The sequence below is a fragment of the Pogona vitticeps genome, chromosome 5 (genome assembly GCF_051106095.1).
Source record: "Pogona vitticeps strain Pit_001003342236 chromosome 5, PviZW2.1, whole genome shotgun sequence".
Taxonomy (NCBI): Eukaryota; Metazoa; Chordata; class Lepidosauria; order Squamata; family Agamidae; genus Pogona; species Pogona vitticeps.
In genome coordinates, this window is record NC_135787.1 from 21,001,708 (window position 1) to 21,029,098 (window position 27,391).

At 40.7% G+C, this 27,391-nt stretch overlaps 1 protein-coding gene across 1 annotated transcript; it reads left to right on the top strand.

Annotated features, from left to right (window-relative positions):
- Positions 1–61: 61 nt before the first annotated feature.
- On the top strand, positions 62–26,099 carry LOC110085350 (uncharacterized). Its single transcript, XM_073001877.2, has 6 exons — positions 62–140; positions 1,235–6,442; positions 11,088–11,229; positions 12,950–12,995; positions 15,118–15,204; positions 16,261–26,099. Exons 2-6 carry the CDS (start codon positions 6,248–6,250, stop codon positions 16,352–16,354), a joined length of 564 nt encoding a protein of 187 aa, XP_072857978.2. The 5' UTR covers positions 62–140; positions 1,235–6,247; the 3' UTR covers positions 16,355–26,099.
- Positions 26,100–27,391: the final 1,292 nt, after the last annotated feature.

Below are 27,391 nucleotides of genomic sequence, written 5' to 3' on the forward strand. Positions count from 1 at the left end.
GCCTCTCTTGCGACCCCGCCTACATTTTTAAAGGAAACCGCCCTGCCGGAGCCAAGAGTAGGGGTTTTGGTCGAAGCTATTTAGCATATCCGGACTGTGGGGTTCAGACGCGGCATGAGAAACGATTTCTCTTTCCCGCCGTCAGTAAACAGATCCATCTGCTGTTGTATTATTATTTTTTTCATCTTTAAGTCATTGTCCATTACTGTCAAAAGAGAAACGATTTGAATATTTCAGTATTTACACGAAACGTGGATGGGAGGGGGGGAAGAGAATTTAAAATACGGAAAAAAGCACGATTACAAAAATAGATCACTGCCTTCTTTTTGTAAAGCAAAACGCAAATTGCTACTGAAAATATCCTTTGTTTTAGAAAATACACAGATTGTTTTCTTCATTTCTTTTCCCACTCCACGTGTTTGTTCAGCAAGAAACATTTTGGCATTTGCAGAAGGTTTTCCATGAGAACAGCTCTGCTAGAAGGCAGCCTTAATTAGCCAAGGCAGCTGAGGGCCAGTTGAGCTGACATTAAATAAACTGAAACTATGCTAAAGGCAAATCTCCCCTAGCCTAGGAATTTTTAGAATTAAGAAAATCCTTGTCTTAGTCTAACTGCAAGCCCAGTGGCACCGTAAACGTTCCAATGAGTTTTCCTGGGCATACCTTTTCATTGATGCCGACCTGTTTCATCAGATATGTGGGAGTGCTACCTTCCTTCTCAGATTGTTACACATGTACTGGGATAGATCAGTGAGAAGGCAAGGGATAATCAGAGGGATGAGATGGAATAAAAGTGCAAAGAAATACAAGTGTTAATTGTTGCCGTAACAAGTCTTGGCCAAGCTGCATAGTCCCAGGAGAATGGAGTGATAAACCGCTTCTGAGTACTCTCTGCTTGGAAAACCTTGAAAAGGCTTGTCATAAGTCAGAAGTGACTTTGTGGCACATTATTATTATTTATATTGTTGTTGTTGTTTAGTCGTTAAGTCGTGTCCGACTCTTCGTGACCCCATGGACCAGAGCACGCCAGGCCCTCCTGTCTTCCACTGCGTCCCAGAGTTTGGTCAAATTCATGTTGGTCGCTTTGATGACACTGTATTGCTTATATTACCACTGATAATTAACAGACAGTAGCTGTGATCATTAACAAACAGTGATAATTAACTAACAGTGGTGATAGACATCCTGATAAAGATGAGCTGATTAAAACAGTGAGTCGTTTATTCCTATTCAGGTCACAGAGGCGAATGTCTTGCTGGAGTTGAATGCTGTTATTAGCTTGATTAAGCTGTTGCCAGATGGAAATATGTGTGTCTGAAATCCTGTTCGTGTAAATTCATCTAAGTAGGAAATAACATAGGAATTCCGGTCCAAGTTGTTGTTATGTACCATTAAGTAACTTCTGACTTATGGCAACCCAATGAGCAATCTCCAAAATGTCCTGTCGTCAACTGCCCTATCAGCTCTTATAAACCGAAGCCTGTGGGTTTCTTTAGGGAGTCAATCCATCTCATATTTGGTCTTCCTCTCTTCTTGCTGCCTTCCACCTTTCCCAGCATTATTGCCGTTTCCAGAGAATCTTGCCTTCTTATGACGTGCTAAAAGCAGAGCAGCCTTAGTTTCATCATTTTTGCCTCCAGAGCTTGCTTGATTTGTTCTAAGATCAACTTGTTCATCTTTCTGGCAATCCAGGGTATCAACAAATCTACCAGCACCATATTTCAAATTATTCAATTTTTTTCCATGTCTGATTTCTTCACTGTCCAGGTTTCAGACCTAGACATAGTAACCAGAAGTGTAAGATTGTAGATGGTCTCCAGTGACACATCCTTACACTTTATGATCTTTTTAAATTTCTTCATTGCTGCCCTTTCGTAGTCTCAGTCTTCTTCCAATTTCTGCAGTCTCCATTTGGATTGATGATTGAACCAAGTATTGTTGTTGTTGTTTAGTCGTTAAGTCGTGTCCAGCTCTTTGTGACCCCATGGACCAGAACACGCCAGGCCCTCCTGTCTTCCACTGCCTCCCAGAGTTTGGTCAAATTCATGTTGGTTGCTTCGATAACATTGTCCACCCATCTTGTCCTCTGTCGTCCCCTTCTCCTCTTGCCTCCACACTTTCCCAACATCAGGGTCTTTTCCAGGGAGTCTTCTCTTCTCATGAGATGGCCACAGTATTAGAGCCTTAGCTTCAGGATCTGTCCTTCCAGTGAGCACTCAGGGTTGATTTCCTTCAGAATGGATGTTCTTCTTGTACTCCAGGGTACTCTCAAGAGTCTCCAAGTATACAAAATCACTAATTAATTCGGCTTCTTCACTGTCACCACACGTTGTGTAGTTCTTCTTTAGACATTATTTTTGTCTTCCTAACAGTCCAATAAACAATACATAATTAGTTACACAGCAGAATACTTCAGAAGTTTACACAAAAGGCAGAGAATTAAATGATCTCTCAACTATTCGTAATAGTTAAGATACAAGAAGAACATGAGAAAGATTCAATGCCAAAGATTCCAGATGTCAAGTGGGATTCCAACTGAACTGATTTTATGCAGTTACTGTACTGAAAATAAAGTCAGAGCCAAAAATTTACAGTCTGAACCCAATTTCTGTTTTCTAAGAAACTTCCTTCCACTTCCAGACACAACATGGAATTGTACATTACTGAGTATGAGTCATCTCAAACATAACACAGGAAAGTTCCTTCAATTTCTCTAGAATCTGACTGAATACACCAATTGAGACCTTCATAACTAATGGCTAAAGAAAATTGTCTGATCTAGAAACAGAACACACTAAAGGTAAATATTTTTAATTCTGTGCTAACTTGCTTGCAGATCCCCAGCAAACAGCTGTGAAAGATGGTAAGGGAGCTGCACCTCAGAGTAGATTCTCCCTTGAATTGCAACGTGTATCTTTCTTTCTCATGCACCTCATAGGCCACTAGTCTCTGTAGTCTCATTCTGCTTAATGGCTTGGCCTTGAACAGTTTTCAGAAGTGTGGGGGCAGCCTTAAGTAAATTGTAGACATTATTTGGAAACCTGAAATCTAAGGAACAGATATCCCCACCCCTGAACATGGAACTCATCTTACACTATGGTTACTTAATAGAGACAATGGTGTGAGTCAATGTGGCATTTCACACCAGGTAAATGACTGAAGATTCTTGTTTGATATATCTGTGAAGATTCTCAGTCATCCAGGTGAGGTTATCTGGAAGTTGAGTCATGGCAACTTGAGTTCTTTCTTATTAGGTTGAAATATTTCGCTACTCATCCAAGTAGCTTCTTCAGTCTGAGGAGAGTTGGTAGGAGATCCCTGATATTTCCTCCAGGTTGCTTTCACTTTCCTTTATTAGATGGACAAAGGACTGTGGGCTGAGTGAAAATCTCACCTCTGCAGTCCGTCTCTACCCATTGTCACGGGTAATTTGCAGTTGGAAGTTTGCTCAAGTTTGCTATGAATAGCTCAGCAACTCGGATGTTAAAAACTTGTACGGCCACATGATGGCAGCACAGTATAATGAGAGATCTTGATAATGGAGCTTGATTTTCAGTACTGGTAGGCATTGATACGCAATCTTGGATACAAATGTAAAACAGGTGATACCTGTATTTGTGCTGAATGACCAAATGGAAGCACATTTTCTTCCCAGAAGAAAATAAAAGGTGGAAACAGTACCCTATTCCCCCTAAAATAAGACCTAACCTGAAAATAAGCCCTAGTATGATTTTTCAGGATGCTCGTAATATAAGCCCTACCCCCAAAATAAGCCCTAGTTAAGTGAAACCCCGCCCTCCACCATTTTGCAGTAACCAGAAGATGACATGACCGCATTTGAATAAATGTAGATGGTTGTATGTGACAAAAATAAAACATTCCCTAAAAATTAGCCCTAATGTGTTTTTTTTGAGCAAAAATTAATATAAGACCCTGTCTTATTCTCAGGAAAACAGGGTATATTGTAGACCTATACAGAAGAGATAACAGTAAACAGACTCTTTTGAAGCGGAAGCCTGTGATTACGAACCCGCAATTCTAGAAAGTGAAATGAAAGCTGCTGCGAAAGCAGTAGGAAGAAATAAATCACTAGGGGGTAGATGGAATACCGATATAACTGTTTCAAGCCACAGAGACTAAATCTATGAAAATTGTAACAAGAATACTGCAAGAGTTCAATTTTTGGCTCCTTCCTAGTCTCAAAGAAATCAGGAGATGTTTGTTGTTCAGAAACAGGTGATATATTTATTGGTGTATTTAACAAATAACCGGTGTCAATAATATGATTCCAATGTCTTTCTCCTTCAGACAACTGGTCTTGAAGGGGCTTCCAATCGTCATCCAGGAATGGGTTCATCTCACCAGAGTTCCATGGACCTGGCCAATCCGCAAAGATACTGGGGTTCACAGTCTGTCCCATTTCACCTTCCAACAAGGGCACGGTCTCGTCTTCCAGGGTCTCGTCTTCCAGGGTCCTCCCTGAATCCCTTCCACCTCATTTCATTCACTCTCCATTCCAGCCTCTCTCTCCTTTCTCTCTCTACTCTTTCCTTCCCTAAGCTTCCTTCTCCACTCTCTGGCCTCTCCCTCTCCCCAATAAGATGGTCAAGGGGGGGGGTGTCGTCTCCCTTCTCCTTCTATAATCTGCCACCTCCTTGGGCACTCTTAGTCTTTCCCATGCACTGGTCCATGAGTCCTCCATCCAAACCCATTCCCAACCTGGTGGCAACTGTTCTTCTCTCCTATTTATATCTGCTGTCCCCACCTCTAGCTCCATCCTCTGCTTCAGTTTCATTCCTGCCGTTTTTCCCTGAGCCCCTTCAACAGTTAATTTTTGTATTCCTCTTTCTATGTCTCTGTCTCTCACTGCTCTGTCTTTTTGATGAGACAGGCTGGGTCTGCACTTACTTCTCTTCTGTGCGGAGGAAGGACAGCACTCCGGCGAGTAGGATACCCCTCTCGTCTCCTGTCTCACAAATATGCCAACAAATATGGAAAACAAAATAATGGCCCAAAACCTGGTAATGTTCAATATACATTCCAGTCACCAAGAAAGGAGCTGCCAAGAAGTACAGTAACTATAGGACCACTTCATTAATTTCCTATCCAAGCAAAGTGATGCTCAAGATGTTGCTACAAAGGGTTTTACCTCATACAGGATGAGATGCCTGGAATTGAATGAGTTGACGAAGTTGAAATACCTTGATTCAATCATAAATCGAAATGGAGACTGCAGTCATGCAATCAGAAGAAGATTGAGACTTGGAAAGGCAACAATGAAGGAATTAGAAAAGATCATCAAGTGAAATGATGAGTCACAGGAAATCAAGACCAAGATCATCTACAGTCTTGTATTCTAACCATGTATGGATGTGAAAGCTGGACAGTATAGAAAGCTGACAAGAAAAAAATGATCCATTTGAAATATGGCACTGAAGGAGAGCTTTATAGAGGAGAGCCTGAACTGCCAGAAAGATAAATAAGCAGGTCCTATAGCAAATAAAGCCTGAAGTATCTCTTTAGGCAAAAATGATGAGACTGAAGCTGTCGTACTTCAGGCTTATCATGAATAGGCAAGATTCTCCGGAAAGGACAATAATGCTGGGTAAGGCAGCAGAATAGGAAAACCAAATATGAGATGGATTGATTCCATAAAGGAATCAAAACCTTGAGTTTGCAAGAGCTGTTGAGAATTAGCCAAACACATGTTAATAAATAGGTGTAAAACATTTATAGGTATGGGTTGAGTTGAATAAATTCAAGCAAAGTTTGGGGAGTTTATAAGTTCATTTGTTGTAGTTGAAAAAAAAATAGACAATTCAGGAATTCTGTACAGTTTGTTGCCTCTTCTCCCCTGCAGGATTTTTCTCCCATGGTTTCATAAACCTGTTGAGAAAAGCTGCATCTGTTGAATGTGGGTCTATCACAAAAGCTAAGCACTGGGACCTTATTGGGATTAGGGACCAATGAACCTCTTAAAAAAATTAACAGATTTGGAAAAGTTACGTTTATGGACTACAGTTTCCAGAATCCCTTATCCAGCATAGCTAGTAACTGTGTAATCCAAAAATGTAATTTCTCCCAGCTCTGGGGAAAAGCTCTGTTCTTCTTTTCTCTGTTGCCATGAGCAGTGCATCTTTTCTCTCATTGTTCATAAATCAGTGGTAGAAACAATGTCAACGATTGTCAACAGAAGAAAAGATGTGGGACTCAATACCAAAGGGAGGTGGGAGAAGGGTGGGGGGAAATGAAGCAGGCTGTGCTTCGTTGGAGTAAAAAGCTGGCTAAAAAGAAGCATGTAAGAACAAGGAAGACCATGAAATCAGTTTTGGTACAGCGGAAATCCGCACAAAGGAGCTGGGCAGGTATGGAGGACTTCTCGAAGAGTAACCATCCTCACAGGATTAAGAAACCCTTTTCTTCTGTGTGGCACAAATGGGAGGTGAGTGATCATAGCTGGGATTTGGGGGTGTTGTTTATTTCAGGGGGTCCTCTCTCTGCCCCAAAGCACCTGCTACGACAGACTTGAATTATTTATTGTAGAACTTGGAAGGTTATTTAAAGAAAAAACACCACTGCAACTGTAACAATGGTTTGACATTAGAAGACAGAATGACCATACATTCTGTGCCAAAATAAATCAATCATAATCCCTCCTGCCGATTTCTTTATTTTGGCTGATGAAGGCCAAAAAGAAAAAGCAGGCCAGATCTAAGTACAGTAGTGGCAACTATAATGGTTCTTGTAAATTCTTTTTCTTTTGGTCATAAAATGTCTGGTGTGATATTACATGTACTTTCCTGTCCTTAGGAATCTGTCCTGTTCTTTCTATTTGAAAAGGAGAACTTCTAATTTAAATACAAATTAATAATTATAATTGTTTTAGGACTGCAAAGCTGGAAGGGATACTATGGATCATCAAATCCAGCCCCTGTTAAGGAGGCACCGTGGGGAATCGTACTCCCAACTTCTGGCTTTGCAGCCAGATATCTAAATTCACTGCTTGACTGAAGGGACATGACAGATCTTCTTAGGGAGGGAACGCCACAGTTATGGAGACTTTGTTGGAAGGGACTAAATAAGGTTGTGATCTTACGGTGAGAAAGGATCGTGTCTGGTCAGGCTGGAAAGGATCGGTTCTCTGAGAGCGATCTCCCTTAAACTGATCTTTCCATCTCTACAGGAATCATTCCAGCCTGCCCCCCCTCCAAAAAAAAGAGTAGCCCTGTTGCTGGACCAGCTTCCCAAATTGTTTTGGACCTATGACATGTTAGCTGTCATTACCTGGATGTTACAAGGCAATGAACAGTTGCTTGCCAGAGATACATATTAAGAGATCTTGATTTCAGGCAACCCATGCTGATCACTCTTCTCACAAAAATCTTAAAGAGACAGGAATCAGGGAAACAACTGTTGAAGAAACTGAGAAGTTTTATTCAGCGTAAGGTTTTCTTCACCACATGTCACTTCATCGCATGCATGAAAATCAGAAAATGATTCAGAGCGTGATCCTAAATGTGATTATTCAGATCAATTGCAATCCTATATCATTATTGTATATTATGTTTTGCATTTATTATAGATAAAGGCAAAACAGAAATAAAAAGTAAAAAAAAAGGCAAAAATGCGGTGGCACCTTAAAGACAAATGTTTTTATATATTTTTAATATGAGCTTTTGTGGATAAGTCTACTTCATCAGTGCTAAGAGAAAGAGCCTTTGCGGTTATTTATATTTTCAAATACCACAATTGCTACCAAGTGACTACAATTTAAGCAAAACAATAGAAAAACAGTACTTTGCTTTTTACTATTTTCAGTTAGAACTGGAATGCATGACAGTAGAGCTCTGAACAGAATATTGGAGATAAAATAAACAAGGGGGGGGCAACCATTGTGACATCACCAAGCGCTCCTTTCTGGAGCGAAAGCACCTGTTGATCAGTACAGAGTGATCAATCAACCTCACTGTCGAAAATGGCTGTGTGTATAATAAAGACACAATTGGTCACACTTAAAAGGCTGAGGGTAGGTGGGCTTTATTTAAGGAAACGTATCTGATAGATATTTATATCCATTGTGGAAGGGGGAGATTGCCTGGGTCCGATTCTCTGCTTTGCACAGATTGCCAGCCACTGCCTGCAATGTGGTGATAAGCTGGCCTGTGCAAAGGAAGCCTCATACATTTATTATGTATGGAGAAAAGAGACTGCAATAACTCAGTCTAACACAGAAGTGCCTTTCAAGGCATTCATCCCTATTAGAAAGCCACATTGTCATGACTAAGACCAAACACGCACCTACAGTTATTAGCCTTCTAGGCTTAGTCGTGATTCAGAGCAGGAGTGAGGAATCTGTGGCCCTCCAAACTGTAGCTGGCCCTCAGCTCCAATCTGCCTGTCTATCATGGCTGATGGTTCAAGCGATGGGAGCTGTTGTTTAAAAACATCCAGCAGGCTTTGAGTTTGCTACACACCAGATTTAAAGGAATCTCTTAAATTGCTCTGTTGCAATGGAAGGAATTCAGAGCCCTCAATTCAGCTTTAATTGTGTAACAGGCCCTGGTCACATGAGGAAATTGTTCTCTACTTCTTCCAATATTTTTTATACCCCTGTTGTACTGATTCTTAATCATAAGGTATATATACCAGGGCAAACGTCCCAAGAACTCTGCCTTTCAGCTTAATCTGCCATTTTCTTTCCCGCATCCTGCAACTGCCTCCTCACAATGACTGGCAAAAAGGGGCATGTCAAAATGCCGGTACTGCGGCAATGTCTGAAATTGCTCTGTGACCTATCAGCATATCGATACCAACATATCGATGTACTGGCCGTGAAAATAAATAAATAAATAAATGTGCACCACAATCATGGAGGCCACCTTTCTGGCTTTGATTCTGAAAAGACGTGGATCAGGTCATGCACGCAGACAATGCTGGTAAGGAATGCACCAATACAAGAGAGGTACAAAATAACACAAACCTCTCAAGGAACAGAAAATAAACTGCAGTTATGCCACTGACCTGGAAAATATTTTGATCTTGATGATGTATTGTGTGACTGGAAAAACAACAACAATCTAACTAGGGGATAACTAGAGAACATTTCTCTCATGTGATCAGGGCCACAGAGGAGTTCTGAATGAAAAACTTTTTCTCCTTTGCAGGAAATATAAACCTGCTCCATTACCTGATTGTAGCTAGCAAGTTCTTTGTGGCACCCAGGTTTTAAAAGGCAAATCTATGAACATAATTAAGTAAATTTCTTAATCAGTTTTTTAAAAAGGTTTTTTTCTTGGGTGCTTTTCTCCATTGAGAGCCCCTTTTCAAGTTGGGAGTATTTAAAGAGTCCACCTACACTGTTTTTTTTAAAAAAGAGGAAAGTAACTTAACCACAAAATGAACACAGATGTGCATAAAATATGCATTTGCTACTGTAATTTGTGTGGGCAGATGTGCATTGAGAAATCATTACTGTACTGTAATTTGAACCTGTGACAAAGGACTTGATCAGATGGGGATTTATCCTGTTGTGGAGGCAGATTAGTTCATTGTGTTTTTTTCCAGTGCTCAGATTACCTGATCGCTAGAGTGATCCAATCCATGCCCCTCACTCATACCTTTTTGACCCTCTGTCAGGGGCTTCTACTTTTTTGGTAGGTGTACTCTAGTCTGGTTCATTTCCAGGGTGTGTGATCACTGGGAATGGACCAAAATTGAGCCTTGCAAGTTGTAAAAGCTGCCAAAGCAACTTCCACTATTCATTTTCATTATTGTGAAGTGGCTTAATAAGAAACCCACTTCAGGATATTGACAAACTAAATACTTCCCAGGTTCCTCTGTGTTGGGGAAAGGTACATTAAATTTTATATATTTTTGCCTCTGCTAGATCATCACTGATGTGCTGAATCACTTAGATTGATTTTTTTAAAAAGCTTTGTCTTTGTGTGATGTGACAGTTGAAATCATGACTGCAGGCAGTTACTGTACTTGGTTGGCACTACACACAAGACAAAGAAAATATTTTTTAAAAATGTAATCTAAGTGATTCAGCACATCACAATAGTCTAGCAGAGGCAAAAAAAATTAATATCACTCTTCCTGCACCTCCGTAGAGGAGCAGGGAAAGTGTTCAATTTTCCAATATTCTGATTTGACTCATTTATTAAGCCACTTCACTATAACAGAAATCGACAGCAGAGAGAGTTGGACTAAATAGGGTCACCTGAGATTGTATGCCATTTGGATGTGAGAATGCACCCAATGGCACATTGTTCCTCTCTCCGATCTTAGGGAACTCCAGCTTACTTCAAAAGGGCCAGTTTAGTGGCGGCCCAAGAGAGCTATCTGCTTGGTCAGCTTACTGCTCAGGTACTAATTCATTATGCTCAAGGCCCAAATTTTCCCTTCTTATTATATTATTCACATCCACTTAAGGAGAAAAAAGGATTGTCAGGATGCTTGTATGTCTGCACAAATGGCTCCCGACCAAGGCAGCATCACCTGTAGCCCCCAGGGGGGCAACATTTATGCACATCTGAAACAGATGATGCCTTAAAATAAGCAACTCTCCTTCCTAACAGAGGAGCAAAGTTAGGGCAGTTTAAGATTTTGGGCTGCAACCCCCAAAATTCCACAGCCAGCATGGCCAAAGGCCATGGTGGTTGGAGATTCTGGGAGATGTAGTCCATAACTGCTGGATACCTCAGTGGTTTAGGCATCTGGTGGCAAAGCCAGAGGTTGGAAGTTTTACTCCTTGACAGGGGCTGGACTCGGTGATCCACAGGGTCCCTTCCAGCTCTGCAGTTCTTAGATGATGATTATGAAGAAGATGGTGATAAAAGTAAATCATTTAAGCACCAAGTAGGATATATGACCATCTTATGTCTCATCATTTGTAGCATGACTTTTTTTTTTTTTACAGCAAAAGGGTGGTTGGTAAATCAACTAGGATAAAAAGCAGGATGAGAAAGACAGGCCAAGAGAGGAAAAGTCGATGTGCATTGTCAAAAAAAGGGTGCATGGGTGGATTCTGGTCTTTCGTCAGAAATATTATTCAGCATTTCTGTTCTTTTCTTCTTCCTTTATAGCTGCTGGCTATCAGTGCTTCCATCTTTCTTCTACTTTACATCACACTGTGTTATGAGAACTTCCATTTCCACGTGGCACATATGTACGCTCACCTAGGGTACTCCAACGCTCAGCATGTTGTCGGACAGAGATACCTGAAAGGTAATTATCTTACTTTAGCCATGATCATTGTGCACCTTTGACCAGAACTGAGAATGTGAAAAGGATTATCAGTGTAGGATCTCATCCTGTTCATGCAGAACTTGACATGATTGCACCTCCACTTCTAAATATATCCCTAGAGCTAGAATTCTTGTCGTCATTCACTAAAATCTGGCTTCCTGTTTGCATTTTGTACTCTTCACAAACTGAGCTGAATATACAGATATGGGTGAGTAGCTGTCAGGTACAAGGAGTAACCATGTACTGTATCTCTGTTCCATCTCAATGTATTTGTTGCTCATATGGAAGAGAAAGGAGTAAACATAAGTACAGTATATGATCGTTGCTGGTATTGGATGTGTGAAAAGAAAAATATAAGAGAACTTCATCTTCTCTAGTTTACTCTGAAACTCCAGTAAGCCATTGTTTATAACTATTCCAAAGATTTTACCAATCTCTCTCTCTCTCTCTCTCTCTCTCTCTCTCTCTCTCTCTCTGTGTGGGGGGGAATGGGGAGAGGAGGCCAGAATGTGTGCTCATCACTTTTAATTTACAGCAGATATGAGTAACTTTCGTACATCCAAAGTAGTTCTTCTGTTGCCAAGCCCTTGGGAATCCACAGACAACCCAAGAAGAGGTGAAACCCCCAACACACACACACACACACACACACACACACACACACACACACACACACACACACACACACACACACACACACACACACACACACACACACACACAGAGAGAGAGAGAGAGAGAGAGAGAGAGAGAGAGAGAGAGAGAGAGAGAGAGAGAGAGAGAGCAAATGTGAACTGGCAAACTGTTTACTTCCTATTTTGAAAAATCAGTATTTTGGGGGCATTAAATGTTGCACATGTGTGACTGCTGTGGCCTATTTAAAAGGTGGATTGCCAGTCTTTGAGGCTTTCAGGAACTGCAGTTCATTTTAATTTTTTTATTTTAATTTTTTAATGTTTTTTTCTAGATGAACACTGACAGCCACAAAAAGCAGTATTCGGAGGCTACCTGTGGCCCCAGGGAACACTTCTCCTACCCATGATTTTGACCATACTGTTATTTTTTGGTGACTGCTTTTCCCAAAAGACCCAGCCAATAGGTCCAGTGGAGGGGATTGTAGTCTAGACATAGAGAGGGTAGGAGAATAGGAAAGGCTCCCCTCACTGGCTAGGTGATTCTGGGAGCTGTGGTCCAAAAAGTAACTTCTCCTATCCCTAAGTGTCTGATCATGCCATCTAGTCCAGCCAGCTTTGACTCATTTTCCCGGCCTTGCTATCCACAGGTCTTTTAAAACCAGAGGTGCTAGAAATGGAACCTGGAGCATTTCGCACCTAAAACAGATACTCTGTGACCTACAGGCCTCCTGACAGTTGCATCTGCACATAATCCCAAATTGCCGTATTTTAACATTATGTTATTCGAGCATCACAGGACAATTCTCCTGAATGGATATTTAAGATCAAAGGGTACAGGCCATCTTAACTTCATCTAATGTGTCTGTAAAGTAAGATTTCCAAATGATGAAATAAAAAGATGCCCTGGCCTCTTTCTTTACAGCATGTTCCCAGAATGGTGATGTGCATCATCACTAAAACCTGTTTATGTCTTTAGAGCAAACTGCTATTAAGGGCACAAAGGCACAGGGAGTGGTAACCATCACCGACAACCTTCTATGACTGTGACTTTGTCTCCTGGCTAGGAGCTGGGGTGGAAAAGAATGAAGAGAAAGCCATGCAGTGGTTCAGGTAAGGCTTGAGCAATGATTAATCTGATTAACAATCTAATCTCCTCCCCCTCATCTTCTTTGTAACAGCAACCACACAATATTTGTTATAGATGATCTTAAGATGGACACTTATACATTACATTGACTGGAAAGAAGAACTGCATCATCATAAAAAGAGAAGACAACCGAGGAGATAATGTGGGAAATTTGCATAAGATTATTTAAAAAGCCAGGGTAGCATGGTATGTTAGACTAGGACTCACTCAGAAGACTTTAGTGCAGATTTCCGCTTGGTCATGACATTTACTGATTTTCCAAACGTACTCTCTCAGTTTGACCTTACCTCACAGGGTGGTTGTGAATAAAAGTAGGAAGGTGGAGAGCCCTGAACAGAGCAAATTGAACATGCAGGGAGGGATATAAAGGTAACAAATTATATCAATTACTGCATTTTTCCATGTATAAGACACCCCCGTGTATAAGATGCCGCCCCTTTTCTAATCCAAAGTTAAGAAATCTTAGCTTAGAGTATTCAGCCTCTGGGCTCAGAATGCTTGGCATTACGAGTCTCTGTTGTATCTGAGCATACAGGCTCCACCTCCAACGAGATGTGTTCCAATTGGTTTGTTCAGCATCAGCTGACCTCAGTTCCATAAGGCTTGTGATTGGAGGAAACTAAGCCTCATGATTGGAGAAAGCCTGTTTACAGAGGCAAGTTTTGTTCTCTCTTCAGCTTACTTCTGTGTATAAGACACCCCTCAATTTTTAGTGTAATGATTTTAGAAAAAAAGTAGTGTCTTATACATGGAAAATACGGTATATGCATTGGTGCAAAAGGAGAAATAATGACCATAACTTAGAGTTAATCCAGATGGGGCATTTGTTCCAGGAAATGTACCTGATTATTCCCAGAAATTCTCACATTTTTCACACCACCCAAGCAATGTAGCCCCTCGGTGTCAGCTGAGCTAGCCAAGGCTGTGCTAAATTAAAAAACTTCCCAGTCAAAGGATGCTGGAAATTATATAGCATTGCCTTGACCCTGGTGTAATGTTCTGCAGATACAGTAGCACTTGAGGACACAAATCTTGGAAATTATGAAGAAAGAGGAAAGTACCTCTAATGCCCCACCTGAAGCCACCCTTAAATGAAAATCCAGTAAGCCTCAGCATAGTGGGAAGACTGTGACCAGTTTACCTATGTCCCTATTGCCAGAACCTAACATGATCGCTCCATAGGAGGAAGACAGCTGTGTGCGGGAGGCAGAGACGCCCGTGCACCCAACTTAGTAGGAACCTTACCAGAGGGGTATCTTTAAGGCCCCTACTGTTTGTTTATCTTATTTTTTTATTTTATTTTATTTTATTTTATTTTATTTTATTTTATTTATATCCCACCCATCTGGTCTGGTCGACCACTCTGTAGTATATCTAAGGGTATACTACATGAGCATTTCTCCTGGTGTTTGGTTCACAGTGGGGACAGGCTGATCCACTGATTTCCCAGTGATCAGAAGCCCAAATTTCCACCATGAACTAGCATGCCCCCAGAGCATTCTTATCCAAATTTTTCTGGGTTCCTATCAATGGCTACAGATTTGACCTTTCTGGTTCATTCCTAGCATGTGCAATTGCTGGGATCAAACCAAAGTAGAGTTTGCTGCTTTGAATTTCCTTTCCACTTTCAATTTCAAATATTGTTAAGTGGCTCAAGAAGACAACGTCTTAAAGTTATATAATAATATAATCGTGTGCCATCAAGTCAGTTCTGACTTATGACAATCCTTTTCAGGGGTTTCGAGGTACAGAAGTGGTTTACCCTTTTCTTCTTCTGAGGGCATCCTAGGACTGTGCAACTGGCCCAAGGCCACACATGCGGGATTTCCTCACAGGAGGCACAGTGTGGAATCAAAACGCCCCACCTCTGGTTCCACAGCCAGATAAATACATTGCTGAGTTATCCAGGCCATTCTATAAAGTTATACTTCAGACTAATAGAATGGGTTTCCTCAGCAGACACTCGCCTTCATATTTGTGGCAATAGAGACAGTGATGGGTGAGGGTAAAAAGTTAGAAGGCTCATGTGTCATTATGTGGGGTTATTTAGAATATTTGTTTTCTTAATTTTCTTCATTCTTACAGACAAGCAGCAGAGAAAGGCCACCCTCACTCCTCTTTTAATTTGGCTGTGGGAAAACTGAAGAATATAACAGCTGCACTTGAAGAATGGTATGTTTAAATCTTGCTCCTCACGACTCTGGAGACCACGATTCAAATTCCTGTCCAGCCATGGAAATTCACTGGGGGAATGGAACTGGTAAAACCACTCTTTAAATATCTCCCTTACCTTGAAGGACCTGTTAGGGTCACTATAAGTCAGTTCTATCAAAATAGAGCATGTTGCTTGAACATTTGTTAGCATTTCTGCTAGAGTTTACATCTCCTGTAGCCTTGCTTATAATCCTCATGGCATGCAGGAAGTTTTCCCCCAGCCTTACATTACTGCTGAGGCTTGAGGAAGGCTCACTAGGGAAATTTATTTTTTTCAGGCCCTGCAGTATTGCTGTTTGGTCTGCTGTAACAAGAAATGTTAGAAGTCGTGATCCTGGTGCTTTACTCCCTGATGCCAGTTAGGAGCAGGTGAAGATGGGTGCACAGGCTTTAAAGCCAACTTACACACACAAAACATTCTCATTCAGGGCTAGTCACTCTGAAATTTCACACCCTGCCTGGGCATCTGTGGAAGCATATCATTTCCTTGAGACTTCACCTGATGTCCTGAAACCTGGCAACTTTATATAGCAGAAAGTGGAAACGGCCTCCCAATATTCTCCATCTTAGCGGAACCCAAAGCATCATCCTAACTTAACCGTGGATGACTTCTGCATATCATTGTATTCATTCCTCCTGAAAATAACTTTCTAAACTCTGTAATACAATACGTTTAGGAGATCCAAGAGGGGGATTAAATAAAAGAATGGGGGAAAGAGCAGACTGGTGACAGGCTCCAGTAACAGGAATTAACTTACTGTACATGCTACGAACCTAAACATCATCACAAACAGAGCTGGCAAGAGTTACTTTGAGGCCCTATAGAACCCAGAATCCATCAACCAGCATGGCTCTCTGGGATTGCAGGAACCATAGCCCAAAAAGTAACTTCTCCAAGTTTTAGTTACAAATGGACAGATAGCAAAAAAAGCTCCAAGGCTCTTAAGTGCTCACGTCTGTGTCTTCTTCTCCTCCTCCTGCCTGTTCATCTGGTGCTGTTTCCATCTCTTCCAGGGATGTGGAAAAACTCCTGAGTGTAGCGGCTGCCCATGGGCTCCAAGAGGCCCAGGATCTCCTGGAGAACATGAGGAACAGACGTCCACCATGAGAAGGATGCCTAGGGGGAATGCGGCTTCCAAATGCAGAAGCCTCTTTTTTTAATGTTCTGCTGTATTTCTGCTACTTAGTTTTGGAAACACTGTCTCTGTCTTATGCATAGAACTAATTGGTGTGATTTACCATATGGTGGAGGATGAAACAAAAATATATCCAGCCACATCTCTCTTCACAATAACATGATGTACCAAAGAGAGGTATTAAAGGCAGAACCTCTCAGTTGGCTTAGGATTTACAAATGATGTACGAGCAACAATATTTATTTATGGATTGCAATAGTTGTGTGTGCAAGAACTAAATTTAATGCATCTTTACCATGCAAGCTATAATGGAAATAATCATCTAGACTTCACTGTTGCTTAACAGCTGTGCTTTCACAATGCAGGTTTCAGGAGAAACTAATTACCTTGAACAGACGCTGGCTCCATGTCTGCGGTACCCTCCTTTTGAAGCTAGCAAGGGAATAATTATATCAAGCAGGAGGTGCAGTGCCTGACTCTAGATGTATGTCGTTTTTGTCAGTAATAAACACTTGTTTCATGGGACATGTTGGTCTGTGCTCTCCAATATATCTGTCATGACTAACCAGTAAAATTATTCATTACCTAGCACGAGAACATTTTACAAGTGTGCTCTGGATGTTTGTTGGTATGGATATGGTTTTAGAGAAGCACCTGGGAATAGAAATGGGATCACAAAACTGAGGCTTATGGTAGGTTCCAGTTAAGGAGACTTTCCATTTTATGGAGGCTTTTAATCAAAGCAATAAAACAGTCAAATTCATGAAAGGCCAAATCTCTGAGCTTTTTGTTCTTTCCATTCACTTGGCTGTACTCTTCTGGTGTGTGTGTGCTCTCATCCATTTCAGGAACCCTAAGAGCTAGTGAAATGGTCTTGCTTTTGTGGGAATTACAACTGAGAAGGCTGGAATGGGCTGTGAGCTCCAGAATTCCCCTAAACCATTTTATTTAATGGGGGCAGTTAAGAGGAATTTCTCAAAATTAGGCAATTTCTATAGGGGGGGCACATGATAAATCTGAACTGTGTTCAGGGGCTGAACCAACTTTACTTAAAAATAAAATGAAACAGTGATGTTATGATTGTTTTTATTTTAAACTTGTTAATCTCCACAAATACTAAAGAGTTTTTTTGCGGTATGTTAAAGGTAAGCAAGTAATCAACTTTAGACAAAAAGCTATAAATGTTTTTGATGTTCAAAACTGTCCACGGGCCAGACAGGAGTGGCTTGCGGGCCGTATGTGGCCCTCGGGCCGCACTTTGCCCAGGTCTGATCTAGAGGAATCAAAGCATGAAAATGAGTTACAGGCAACATAATTGCATGTAACTAGATACTTCTGGGAATAAGTACAGTGTATTGGAGTTATGTTTAAAAAGTAATGTGAGAATTGGAGCAAAGTTACTTCACTAGTGTGATGGATATTTTCTAGTTACCTTCAAATGTTACTTTTAAATGGCATTTCATGGTATATTTCGACTCCTTTGATTTCTCAAGTTCTTGTCCTTCTTCTACCAATCCATTTCTTTAAAAAACAGTGATAGGAAAAAACAGAAAAACAATGTGCAGTGTGAAAAGTAGTGTAATGCAATACATTACTTTTTCCACATATCATCAAGTAAGGGCAGCAGGTGACTTTTAAAACACAATAATCATTAACAAAAAATAAGTAACTTTTGAAAAGCAATTTTCTGAGTTTTGCGAGGAATTTGTTCTGGTTCATTCAAGGGTAACTCTTCTCAGGTCACCTCAACACTTAACAATCAGCTCACTGTTCTGAGCAATAAACTTAGAGGAAGTGATAAAAGCATGTGGAAGAGTATAAAAAAGCTCTGCAGGATATGAACATTTCTGGTTGTTTGTTACTGCTCTGTCAAACTGGAACCAACGTAGAACAATCCCTATAGGACTTTTAAGGGAAGTGAGATATTTAAGGAGTGGTTTTACCAATTCTGCTTCCCCCAGTAAACTTCCATGGCTGAATGGGGATTGAAATTCATCGATTCTCTCTCTGGGCCGTACTAATTCGTACTTCTCCATTACTCCTAAAGAAGTCATACTCATTCTTTCAGTTTTAATCTAAGGATGTCACATTTCAAATATTGAACACTAGGCGTCTCCAACACACTGCCTGAACTCTTGCTGAGATTTTTTAAATTGTTCTTGTTGCTGTTATTTATGTTTTAATTTTTGCTTTAGATTAGAACATTGCCCACTCCAAACACTGCTACCTTCTCCTATGCAACTCCTATTTAAACAGGGGCAAAAATCATGACATTAACCCTGAGACATAAACAAAGAGAGATGCCCCATCCCACAGTGCTGGAGAATAAAAGAACATAAGGAAGCCTACGCAGGACCAGACCAAAGACCTATCTGGTCCAACACAGCAGCACATCAGTTCCCTGTAAGGAGCCCACAAAGAGTAAATGAATGTATCTGCACCTTTTGTCTAGCGCAACCCTGTAAATAATATGCAGAGGCATACTGTACCTGTAATACTATATGGTTGGTGTATAGAGGCACAGGGGCTCCCTGAAGAGAAAGATTTCCTTAAGCAGGATTGTCTCCAGGTTTGAGAATTTCTCTCCTCTTGTGAGACCCCCAGTAGTAGGATTTCTTACTGTGAGTAGTTTATAGATTTTTTAAATTTTCCATTTTTTCACACACAGACACAAAATGATGCATATAATGATGATGATGATGATGATTGCATGCCGCCAAGTTGATTCTGATGTATGGTGATCCTTTCCAGTGTTTCCTGGGTGTAAAGTATTCAGAAGTGGTTTACTAATCTCTTTCTGAGGGCACTCTGGAACTGTGCAGCTTACCCAAGGTTGTACAGGCTGGCTTTTCTCCTACAAGGCACTACTGACCCCTGGCTCTGCAGCCAGATACTCCAGCTCACTGAGCTATTCAGCCACCACACAATGGAACACAGATAAGGTGACCTGGATGACTGAGAATCTTCATAGATACAATAATGGAACACAGAGTTTTAAATTTTCCATAATACAAGGACAACAGCATGCAGGCATCGGTCACAGTGGTGCTTGATGCACACTGATTCTGGATAGTGGTGCTGGACTTGAATATTTTCCACTGTTCAAGTCCCTGAGATGACTTGTAAATTTAATCCACATTTGGTCTGACTACATTATGAGAAAGCTTATTTTCCTCCACAGTTTTCTTTTAAATGAATGTAGGCAATTCATTTCTCTTATAAGTGGTGGCTCTATCACAATGGAAGTGGAGAACAATGTTTAGTCTACAATGCGCCATCAATGATGTTGTTTATAGGATAGGATATTGAAAAGGAATTTTTAGCCTGAATGTAAGTTCTAGTCAATACAAGTTCTGTAGGTGAGTGTAGTTAATAAAAAGTCACATTCTAACATGGGCTATATAGCGTCTCTTAATCTGTATATTAATCAAATAAAATTTAATTTAATTTGATAGTCTATCTAAATATAACATTTTTTATCCCAACCCTCTTCAAGGGACCTCATAGTAGTATACACAGTCCCTGCTTTTATTTTCTTAACCAGTGTCACGGGTGAAACCGAAGGATTCTAACCTGTCCATAGTACATTTTGCCACTCAACAGAGATTTAAAATGCAATCTCTCCCTTTGCCTGCTTATGTTTAGGACTAAACTCACAGCAGAGATGGAGACACACATGCAAGTCCTGCCTCCAAATGCTCCCACCATCCTGGAAGTCAGCCAGACCTTCCCACCTTGAGCTCAAAGTTCTGAAGAGGACTCTGTAAATGTGTTCAGCTAAATCCACCTAGGGTCCAATTATATGGTGCTTTATCTCATGTTTTGAACTACCTTTGGCACGGTCAGGTTTCATCAATTTTCTGGCATCTATACAATAACGTACTGGTAATTGCAAGCTGGCCTGACCCCTTTCCATGGCTATCTGTACCTTTTTGATCAGTGGCAGGAGGTACTTCTTCATTTTCTACTCTTTTTTTTTTTAATGCAGATAGGATTGCTCGTTTTAGTTAAGTTTCCAGCTTGTAGGATCACTGTATTGAACCAGGGCAGCACTGGTGTTACTACCCACAATTCAGTGATATGTCACTTGTGTGGCAAGCCAATGAAGTGATGTGTCACTTATCAATAAACAAAGAAAAATAAGAGAAGGAAGCAGCAGAGGAAGTGGTAGGACATCTCTTTTCTTTCTTTTTCCTTTTCCTTTACAATCTAGCGCTGTGTCACTTCAGTGGCAAGCCAATGAAGTGCTGTGTCATTCATCAATAAGTTGTTTTAAAAAGTCCAGCTTCCCCCCCATCAAGCCCCTACTGCCTGTGTCACCAAAATACTGCTACAGACATATACCCCATATTTACAAGAACCTATCACAACTAACAACATGAGCAAAAGCCCATTTGAATCATTCCAGTTTGAAAATGTAGAATCCCTCCAGCAGCAGTGAAAAAAGCTGCTCTGGGAGCAAAAATGGGCTGGCTATTATAAGATTATTTAATTATGATTGGTGCCTAAATTAGCCTTTTGGGGTAATTTCTCTCTCTCTCTGATCTGCTGAAGTGCCACAGAATTTGAATAATGGACTTTCTAGTCAGTGGTTCAGTTTCTCACCTATGGCACTACACTAGGTCTTGAGATGATCAGACAACAAAATTTTGAAGTTGACTGCTCAGCGGCCACTGTTTTATGTCCCCAATAGACCCCGTCCTGCCTATTTCTGTTTATACTGTAATTGGTTTCGAAATCAAAACATGAAGCAAAAACACAGACAATAAATAGTAAGGGCACAATGCTTTCTTCTAAAACCCCCACTGATTTCCAGAAAAGAGTCAACCACACACTGAAATCTCTCCTGTTGAAATTAATGGAAAGTTAACAGTGCAATCTCTAAACAGGAAACAAAAGCTCCATTGACTCCAGTGAGTTTGCTTTCAGGTAAATGGATGTAAGCTTGTAGCCCCAAAGTGTTTAACTTTAGATGGATTGTGCTGCAACTAAATAATATGCCAGCATGTTTTATATCATTTTTCTGTTGATTGGCTTGCTCCAGAAAGAACAAGATTAGCAAACAAAGCCTTCAAGCAAACAAAAGAAATACTTCCCTCACTTTCTCTGCAAAGTTAATGCAGAACAAGGACTGCTTGTGTCAGAAGTCTTTTGGAGCTGCTGGCCATGCTAATGAACAAAACATTGACTTAGTGTCCAAAATCTGTCAATGCTCTGCACTCTGATTACTCTGGGAATTCTTTTAATGATCTACTAAGAAATGCCATACGGATAATGCAACAGATTTATTCTCCAGCACAACAACAGGCACTCAGAAAACTTTCTGTATGTCACCTTTTCACAAGTGTGTCTGGCTGCAGGGCAATTAACAGCAGTAACTTTTCAGTATATAGCTTGCTCTGAATGTTTAATCAGGTAATATTAAAAAGAGGGAAAACACAACCACTTTGATCACACCAACACTGACACCTTTTCCGGAGAGAAACTTCCAATGTCTTGCTGTTGGCCTTCCTTCATCTGGTAACTGATTAAAAAAAACCCACCTACAACTAAATCTACCAGATCTTGTTGATAGTTAATTGATGTCGTTAAAATTTTTCCAATAACTTGGTTCAGCCATATCAGTGTATATTACATCCATTTCATAGGTCACAAACCTGCTAATGGTGAGACAATATTAAATAAAACCATAATTTGAAAGCAGCGCAATAGAACAGCATAATAAAAGTGGAACAGAGAACATAAAATCTGTAGAGGCAATAAAAGCAAGATGCAAAAACAGAGAAAACAAAGGAACTGAGATGATGATTAAAAGTTCAAAAGAACAGGATAGACTTTGCTTATGGTGTCTAAAAAACAGCAGTGAAGGCAATATGTTGATGAGTAGGTGTTTTCAAAAAGAGCACACAAAGGGTGTGTGTAAGCCGCCCAGAGACCTTTGGGTAGAGTGGGCGGCATATAAATAAATAAATAAATAAATAAATAAATAAATAAATAAATAAATAAATAAATAAATAAATAAAGGGAGTTCACACAGAAGATGAAACAAGATGCTTTAAAAACATTGCTTGTAAATATTGCTGCTTTGAACGACAGCTTCCGGAATTCTGCAACCAGCCTTATTTGTGCCCACATCTGTGGGATTCTGGACGTTTTAGTCCAAAACCCTAACACTGGGCTCATCCACATGAAGTACGTGGCTCAGGTGAGCTGAAACAATGGTTTCTTTCCACCTTAGTTGTGGAAACACTCACTCCAAGCTTCCATATAGGTCTTAATTTTTCCTTGAATGTAATCCAGATTCTTCCAATTTGAATTTTCACACCATAAGACATCACCTCTCTTCCTCCTCAGTCTATGCTTTATAGACTACAGCAAAACCTCGGATTGTGTGGATTATAACAAACTATGGATTCTACCGGGTAGGTGGGACTCCTCAGCCTTGGAAGGCAGCCCATCTAGGAGAAGGAAAGCTCTGATTTCAAACCTCCACTGCCTTGTGGCTATATCCACTGATGGAAAAGGCTTCAGGAATAAACCTTGAGGCAAAATCCGGAGCCGGAGTCCCGGAGGCAGTTTGTGTCGTTCTGGCAACTCCTGTGATGTCGCTGGAACCAGTTGAATTGGCTCTTGCCTTTCCTTTGGACTATTTCAGCGATGTGGATTTGCTGCTTGGGTAACAGCCTATCCTCCATATTATTCTACCCAGGCTTTGTGCTCTGGAGAGGACACTCCAGCTTCACATACAGTGTTGAAGTCCTCCATACAGAGCACATTAATATAGTCTCTCAAGACTGAAAGATGCCTATAAGAGTGGATTGTTCTAAAAGAAACAAATGTGCCTCAGCACTTGATCTGATATGTTACCTGTATTGTGGACAAGAAACTACTGTTAGGACAGAATATGGAGAAAGATAATGTTTTATAGGCAAAGGTGTCAGACAAGGGTGAAAGCGATGTGAAAATTGGTGGAAGAAGCATCAGTAATTTAATATATGAAGATGATGTCATCTTACTGGCAGAAAGCAGGAATGACTTGAAATGACTCTTAGGGAAAGTGAAAGAATAAAGTGCCAAAGCAGGACTGCAGTTGAACATTAAAAAGACAAAAAATATGACTACGGAAGAACTACAAAACTTTAATGTTGACAATGAAGACACTGAAAATGTTAGACATTTTGTATACCCTGGTTCAATAATCAATCCAGATGTAGACTACAGCCAAGAAATCAGAAAAAGGTTGAGACCCAGAAGGGCAGCAATGAAGGAATTAGAAAAGATCATCAAGTGAAAGAATGTGTCTCCAAATCGTCCCAGTGGTGTAGTGGTCCAACTGCAAAGTGGTTTGTGAAGACTCACTTTTTTCTGTCCTGGATCCCTCACACTATGGGGCTTCAGTGGGGGATTCTGTGTTGTAGCATTATGAAGAAAAATGTCTCGTGACCCACTTTCTTCACTTAATGTATAACTGTTAGTATTCCCAGGTCAGCAGCATCACATTCCCTTAAATTTCAGGGTAAAAAATAAATATGAGACATATAGAGCTAACTGTTGGGATGTTATAGAGGCAGGAGAGGCAAAGGCTGGGCAGTCTAAGATTTCCACCTCCTCAAGACTTTGTGTTGTTTTTGCCAGGACATGTGCAACAAGAAGGTTCATAATCCTGGGGCTTCACTCTTTGCCTTACTCTAGCTAGCAAGATGTCCAACATCAGCACATCAAAAAGCCAATAAAAAGAGGTATGAGCTAGGAAGACCGTGCTGCGTGCATGCACTTGGATTAATTGTGAACATACCGTATTTTTCCATGTATAAGATGTCCCATGTATAAGAACCCCCCCCCCCACTTTTCTAATCCAAAATTAAGAAATCTACGTAGGGTTTAGCAAGTGTAGGCGGAAAGGGATCAAAGCGCTGCAGGATCGCTTTGATCCCTGCTTTCCCCTCCACTTGTTTTTGTTCTCTCCTCAGCTTACTTCTGTGTATAAGATGACCCTCAATTTTTAGTCTAAAGATTTTAGACAAAAGTATAGTCTTATACACTGAAAAACACGGTATATGTCTTTGTGTTCATTTGGATTACAAATCCCATATTTTCCCATTGTGGGAGTTCTAGCTGACTGACACACACTTTACTTATACCTAAATGTAACTCACATGTGAGAAAAGGCCTAAACTGGAATCTCTTGAGGCTTAGTGGGGCCTAGCTCCCCCTAGCTGCCTGAGCAGAGAGAAAGCTCCCAGCTAGCACTGGGGCAGGATTAACATTGTTCAGTGAGCTAGTGAGCCCTGGAGCTACTGCAATTGGAAGGTGATGGGATACTCAGGCTTTAAAGTCACACCACACTCAAAAAATCAGGCTATTTCCTTCTTCAATCCTGTTTGTCCTGGAATTTGTGCTCCTACCCGGAGTCATGGCTATGCACTAGAATTTTCTGAGACTTCAGACAGCAGAATGAAATCTGGCAAACCTAATAACAGTACAAAACTTCTACGGTTTACTACTGTTTTATTTGGTATGCACAGATTGCTAACTGGCAAGGCTCCAGTGTGGATCTTGGTGTCATTGAGGTACTAGTCATCCTCTATCCAGCACTAATTAGGCCTCATCTAGAATACTGTGTTCAGTTCTGGACGCCACACTCTAAGAAGGATATCAACAAACTGGAGCAAGTTCAGAGGAGGGCAACAAGGATGATCAGGGGACTGGAAACCAAGTCCTATGAGGAAAGACTGAAAGAACGGGGCACATTTAGTTTTGAGAAAAGAAGACTGAGGGAAAATACAATAGCACATTTCAAATAATTGAAAGGCTGTCATGCAGAAGAGTAGGATCTGTTCTTGGGCATCCCAGAGTACAGGACACATAATAATGGGCTCCAGTGACAGGAAGTCAAATTTAGGATGAATAAAAAGAAAGTGTCTTAACTTTAGAGCAGTAGAATAATGGGATCAATTATCTTGGGCGGTGGTAAGCGTTGCAACACTGGAATCATCCAAGAGAAAATTGGACAATAATCTGTCAGATCTGCTTTAATTTGGATTCCTGCATTGAACATGGGATTGGACTTAATGACCTTATAGGTCCATACCAGTTCAATTGTTCAATGACTCTATGATTCACCATCTGCTGTGTGATCAGGCACATGACGAAGATGTTCGCAGCAACTTGTAAGTTAGCTACAGTTAACCACACCAAATTGCACAAATGTCACATGAACACCAATAGGATTTTGCACAATAGAATACTCGGTGTGTTTTCATGACGTGTAGACTCTGCTGTCTGAGGCAGCCACTTCATTCTGCCTGATGGTAGAAAGGACCTGGCCTGTTGTAGATCTTCTAAGAATCCTTGGCTTCAATTCCTTTTTGTTTTGCGTTGAAGCAGAGATGTGGCTATGACAATTTATCACACACCAGTTGCTGAATCTCACACCTCTCAGCACTCCACAGATCAGGAGTGATGAATAGGGTTGTTTACAACTTTCCCCTTTGGACTCAAGGGAGCTGTGGAGTGGGTTTTCTGCCAGCATTTGGGTTGGATTTGGCTTCATCCCAGAGAGCACAGAAAACAGAAGACAAAGAATGAAAGCCAAGCTCTGTTTTGCTTTACTCTGACCCTTATATCTTTTTTGGAGTTCATTACAGATTTATTTCAATTAAATAAACAGAAAAATCATCCAGATCCTTTTGTGGGTACGGTACAAGCCATGCAAACAGAGAATTTAAAGAATCATAAAAAAGCTTTTCAAAAAAAGGAAAGATCCTTTCCCTCCAATAAACAGCTGTACAACATTTCCTCTCTTTCCAGTGTTTAGATTGTGAAGGCTGTGTAAGAATTTCATCAGCATTCAGAAGTGGAAGGTAACAGCAAACTTTGGAGGAGTCCACAATTTGTAGAACTAGTCTAGGAAGTATAGCTGTGGGACAAACTGAGGGAGTCCCCTTAAAAAAGGAGCCAATGGGGACAGAGTATGCTCAATGGTCACAGAATGTGGGCAGATTGTCTGGGGTAAAAATAGAAAACCAGGTGGAAGGGGAAATGGAACAGAATAGAATGTAGGAAGGCACAGTGGTCTAAATGGAAGAAGAGCATCTTGCCCCACACATTAGAAGGCTGACCGCCGAAGAATTGATGGTTTTGAATTGTGGTGCTGGAGGAGACTCTTGAGAGTCCTCTGGACTGCAGGGAGATCAGACCTATCCATTCTGAAGGAAATCAACCCTGAGTGCTCACTGGAAGGACAGGTCCTGAAGCTAAGGCTCCAGTACTTTGGCCACCTCATGAGAAGAGAAGACTCCCTGGAAAAGGCCCTGTTGTTGGGAAAGTGTGAATTTATTTATTTATTTATTTATTTATTTATTTATTTATTTATTTATTTATTTATTTATTTATTTATTCATTCATTCATTCATTCATTCATTCATTCATTCATTCATTCATTCATTTTATTTTTATCCCGCCTATCTGGCCTTGCGGCCATTCTATCTGGCCCTGCGGCCATTCTAGGCGGCAAGAAGAGAAGGGGACGTCAGAGGACGAGATGGGTGGACAGTGTCATCGAAGCTACCAACATGAATTTGACCAAACTCCGGGAGGTAGTGGAAGACAGGAGGGCCTGGTGTGCTCTGGTCCATGGGGTCACAAAGAGTCAGACGCGATTTAACGACTAAACAGGAACAACAAGGTTTCAAACACAAGGATTGTACTGTAGAGAATCTCAAAGTTTTCACTTCTCTTAGCTCCAAATATAAACTGAGATTTATTGAGAGAAATAATGATGACCAAAGAGCAAAAAAGTGTCTAATCAGGCCTCATTTAACTGCAATACAATATAGCTTTGAAAAACTGTTAGCACCTATTTTAATGTGTTAAAAAGCAATCCTGAATACCAAAAGAGGCTGAGAAGTGTGGAATATAAGCCAAACGTCATTACAGAGCTACATGCAGGATCAGTTTGCAGCTGTTTCTCCTTTGCAAAATGACCCGAAGGGAAGGTCACATGTAAG